General features: G+C 46.7%; 1 protein-coding gene across 1 annotated transcript in view; it reads right to left on the minus strand.

The window, feature by feature from the left end:
* Window positions 1-4,205, minus strand: part of RERE (arginine-glutamic acid dipeptide repeats) — a 106,420-nt gene that overhangs the window by 71,677 nt on the left and 30,538 nt on the right. The window contains exon 5 of the mRNA XM_031062544.1: window positions 3,578-3,682. Within this exon, the coding sequence (XP_030918404.1) occupies window positions 3,578-3,682 (105 nt within the window). The remainder of the gene's footprint in view (window positions 1-3,577; window positions 3,683-4,205) is intronic.

Here is a 4,205-nt window from a genome sequence, read left to right on the forward strand (position 1 = left end):
ACTCCGGCGGGGTCCGTAATACAGCGGGTGAATAAATACAGCGGGGATCCGTAAATACAGCGGGGATCTGCTGACAAATACAGCGGGGATCCGTGAATAAATACAGCCGGGGATCCGCAAAAACAGCCGGGGATCCGTGAATTAATACAGCGGGGATCCGTAAATACAGCAGGGATCCGTGAATAAATACAAAGGGGATCTGGAAATACAGCCGGGGATCCGCGGATAAATACAGTGGGGATCTGTAAACACAGCCAGGGATCTGCTGAGAAAATACAGCGGGGAATCTATAAATAAATATAGCCGGGGATCCGCTGATAAATACGGACAGGGATCCGTAAAAACAGCCGGGGATTTGCTGAGAAATACAGCAGGGATCTAGAAATAAATACAGCGGGGATCTGTAAATAAATACAGCAGGGATCTGTGAAAAAATACAGTGGGGATCTAGAAATAAATACAGCCAGGGATCCGCTGATAAATACAGCAGGGATCTGTGAATAAATACATTCAGGGATCCGCTGATACAGCCGGGGATCCATGAATAAATACAGCCAGGATCCGCTGATAAATGCAGAGGGGATCTGCCAATAAATGCAGAGGGGATCTGGGAACAGAGCCAGGGATCCACTGGTAAATACAGCCGGGATCTGCGAGGCACATAGTAGTCTCCCATTTAAGGAATATTCTTCTCCCATTTAAGGAATATTATTCTTTGGCACCCGAGGAGCCAGGCTTGATTCTCCCTGCCTGAACCTCCTGCAGCAGCCTGCATCTCTGACCCTATTTATATGCTCTTGGGTACCCATTTATGTGAAGGCAACATCCCTCCCCCTCCAGCACACAGAGCTTTAGTTGGGACACATCCCTCTGTTTTCCAGTTTCTGAGATGCCTCCATCTACCATGAGGCTAAAGAAGGATAAAAAGTTCCCCAAATATTCTATTTTGAAAGACAGAGTAAGCAAAACAGATCAGGCCCCAGAAAAATCCTTTTTTTTTTTTTTGTAACAATCCAGTGAGGAATGTTCATTGTAGCAGAGATGGATACACAATTTCCTTGTGTATCACAAGTTTCAAACAGCTCAGAAAGGACAAAACAACCTTTCCTGGAGCTCCGTATCCTCCAACAACAAAAGGGCCTCGTCCTACATATCCCCGCCAGTGCTGGGGATGTTTCTGCAGTCTGGGGTTTTTTCCAACTTATTTTGCAAATACAAACACACAGAAATAGCTTCTTTGCAAACATATAAACACACTGAAATAGATCCCAAACATGCTGAGCTGCATCTGAGAGTGCTGCAGAAGTTTCTGAGCCTCCCATGGTGAGCCCAGAGTGTCTCAGGCAGAAATCCCCTTACACACAGTGCCCAGCTCGGGATTGTTGGGGTGCCACCCCACACTGGAGCCTTCAGAGCCTTTATCACAACAATTTCACACAACCAGGGGTGTTTCTCACCCTCCATGGAACCAAAACACCTCCTTAGGAAAGCAGAGCAAGGGGAAGATGGAACTGACAAACCCCCAGAGCCTGCCCTGAAATGTGCCCCAAACACTTTCACTTCCCACAGCAGAGGAAATGCGGCAGCAGAAACTCACAGAGCGCCACGTGCACCAAAACACAGCTCAAAAATCACCAACAACCTCCCTGCGCTCCTCTCTCTGAACCTCCCCCACTCCAACACAAAATACACGCCTGAGCTACAAAAAGAAACCTGGCTGCAACCAAATGAAGAAAAAGCGACCTTGCAGAGCTGGCTAATTGGAGTAATTAGCTGATCACTAAGTGCTCTGCTCTGTCCTTTCATTGATCCTTTCAGCTCAGTCATCCTCTGAGAGCTGGAAGAATTAACAGCTACCTCTGCCCAGACAGTGGGTTTAAAACCACCCAGACAGCACCAAAAATGCCATTTCGCAGGAGAAATCATCCCTTAGGCACCAATACCAACACTCCAACCCCAAACTGCAGCACAGCGACAAGCGCGGGGGTCAGGAAGGATGCTGAACATCAGAGAGGGGCACCACAAAATCCTCATCCACAAAAACCTCACCAGGAACACCCCATCCAGGAAAACCCCACCAATGAAAACCTTATCAATTAAAACCTCATCCATGAAAACCCCATCCAGGAAACCCTCACCCATGAAAACCTCCCCATAAAAACCTCATCCAGGAAAACCTCACCCATGAAAACCTCCCCATAAAAACCTCATCCAGGAAAACCTCACCCATGAAAACCTCCCCATAAAAACCTCATCCAGGAAAACCTCCCCATGAAAACCTCCCCATGAAAACCTCCCCATGAAAACCTCCCCAAGCCTTGCCTCGTGGACCCCTCAGAAGAAGACAGCAGTGGTGTTCCAGAAGCATTTTGGGGCATGGTGTTTGAATTTGGGATATCCCCAGGGCTCAGCACCAAGAATTGCCAGAGACAGGGAGACGCCTGAGGGAGGGAGTTTCAGCAGTCCAGCCCACCAAGACAGCCTGGGACACCTCAGAGTGAGGCAAGGAAGCCTCATTAATAGGCAATTTCATAATAAACACCACTCAGGGAGCTCCTCCTAACTGCAGGCACTCAGTGGATGGCAATGCCCCGGAGCACAAAGATCCAGATCTGCTTTAGAAACAATAAATCCACTACAGAACAAGTCAAATATTTATTATTTACATGCTTATCTAACCCCCAGTTCAAATGAGACTTTTGTCCAGGATATCTCTGGAAATCAAGGAGCACAGCTGACTGTGTTCAAAGAACAATTCCCTTCAGTGGGCACAGACCTGAGCCAAATTCTTCATCTCTCACTCATGGAAATACCCCCTGAACAGCAAACTCCTCAAGGCTGGCACTTGTGGGGCATTTTCTGTGCTAGAAAATCCCACAAATGCAGAAAACAACCAAGCCACAGCCTGGACTGAGCTTTCCCTCCAGAGCTGCCCAAGGCTGGCTGAACAAACCCCAGGCAGACTGAAGAGCATGGACACACCTTCCTCAAGTATGAACTGATCCCAAAAAAATCCTTCCTGCGCCTCTCTTTGTTCTAGGCAGCAAGGCATAAACCAGGAATTCCTGACAGGGACCCTGGACAATTATTTACACAAGAAAACAGCAATTTCCACACTTAAAAACTTTCCATTTGATTTCTTAGAAGTGTCAAAATTTCAACTTTGCTGACTAGAATATGCAAATGATTTTTAGAGGTATTTTCAAGGGTGTACATTCAGCCAACAAGACAGCCAAGGATTCCTGCTCACGTTTGCAAGTTTTACAAAACTCCCATATTTCCAAGAAGCTGTTTAGAAGCAGCACATTATTTACCCAGAGATGCACCTGGATATCAGGACTCACTGCACAATTTTATTTTCTGCTCTTATTTTTTTCCTGTATAAGCACACACTCAAAAATCTGCAGCTTCTCCCTTGCATCCCTCCCAGCCCAGCTGGGTTTGAACCTTTCTTCCCCTGAGTGATTTTCATAGAATTGAGGTTGGGAAAGACCTCCAGGATCATCGAGTCCAACCTTTGAGTGAACAGCAGCTCAGGTCAGTGGTGAAGTGGAGTTTAAAAGCCATTTTCACTTACCTTGTCTCTGGATTGTAGCCCAGGATGTAGAAAAATGAATCCACTCGTGCCTTGAACTCTCTAGCAGCAAATATGTCAGAGAAATGGGAGATGTTGCACTTCCCTCTGCAAGGAAGAAAAAGGAGAAAATGGCATTAGAATTCTAGCTTGAGTAACAGCTACTTTAATTAAGTGCCACAACAATCTGGGGAGAAGCCACAGGCATCCCTGCTCTCATAAATGTCCAAAACACCATAAATACAAAAATCCTTTAACAGAAGTGTGGGCTCTTCCCACGGTGCAAAGGGAAGGAGATGCAGTCCCAGTGGCTCAGATGCTGCTCTGCAAACATTCATTAATTCTCCTCCAGCCAGCACAGCCCAAATATCACCAGCCCAACAAACAACAGCTCGAAATGCAATGCTGACAGTCTCCAACGTGCAAAGCTGTTACTGTTACAGCCACAGCCTCCAAAATTCCCCTCTCCAAGGTCTGAGAGGCCCCCACACACTCTGAGTGCCAGCCTTGCTCTCTTCACACTCATTTCCTCCCTGCAGGCTCACACTGCTTCCCAAGTTTAGTCACTTAGACAGACAGAAAGTGAGCAGGGGGGTTTCTTTTGATATTTCACATTTTAAAAGTATTCTAG

The sequence above is a fragment of the Geospiza fortis genome, unplaced genomic scaffold (genome assembly GCF_000277835.1).
Source record: "Geospiza fortis unplaced genomic scaffold, GeoFor_1.0 scaffold662, whole genome shotgun sequence".
Taxonomy (NCBI): Eukaryota; Metazoa; Chordata; class Aves; order Passeriformes; family Thraupidae; genus Geospiza; species Geospiza fortis.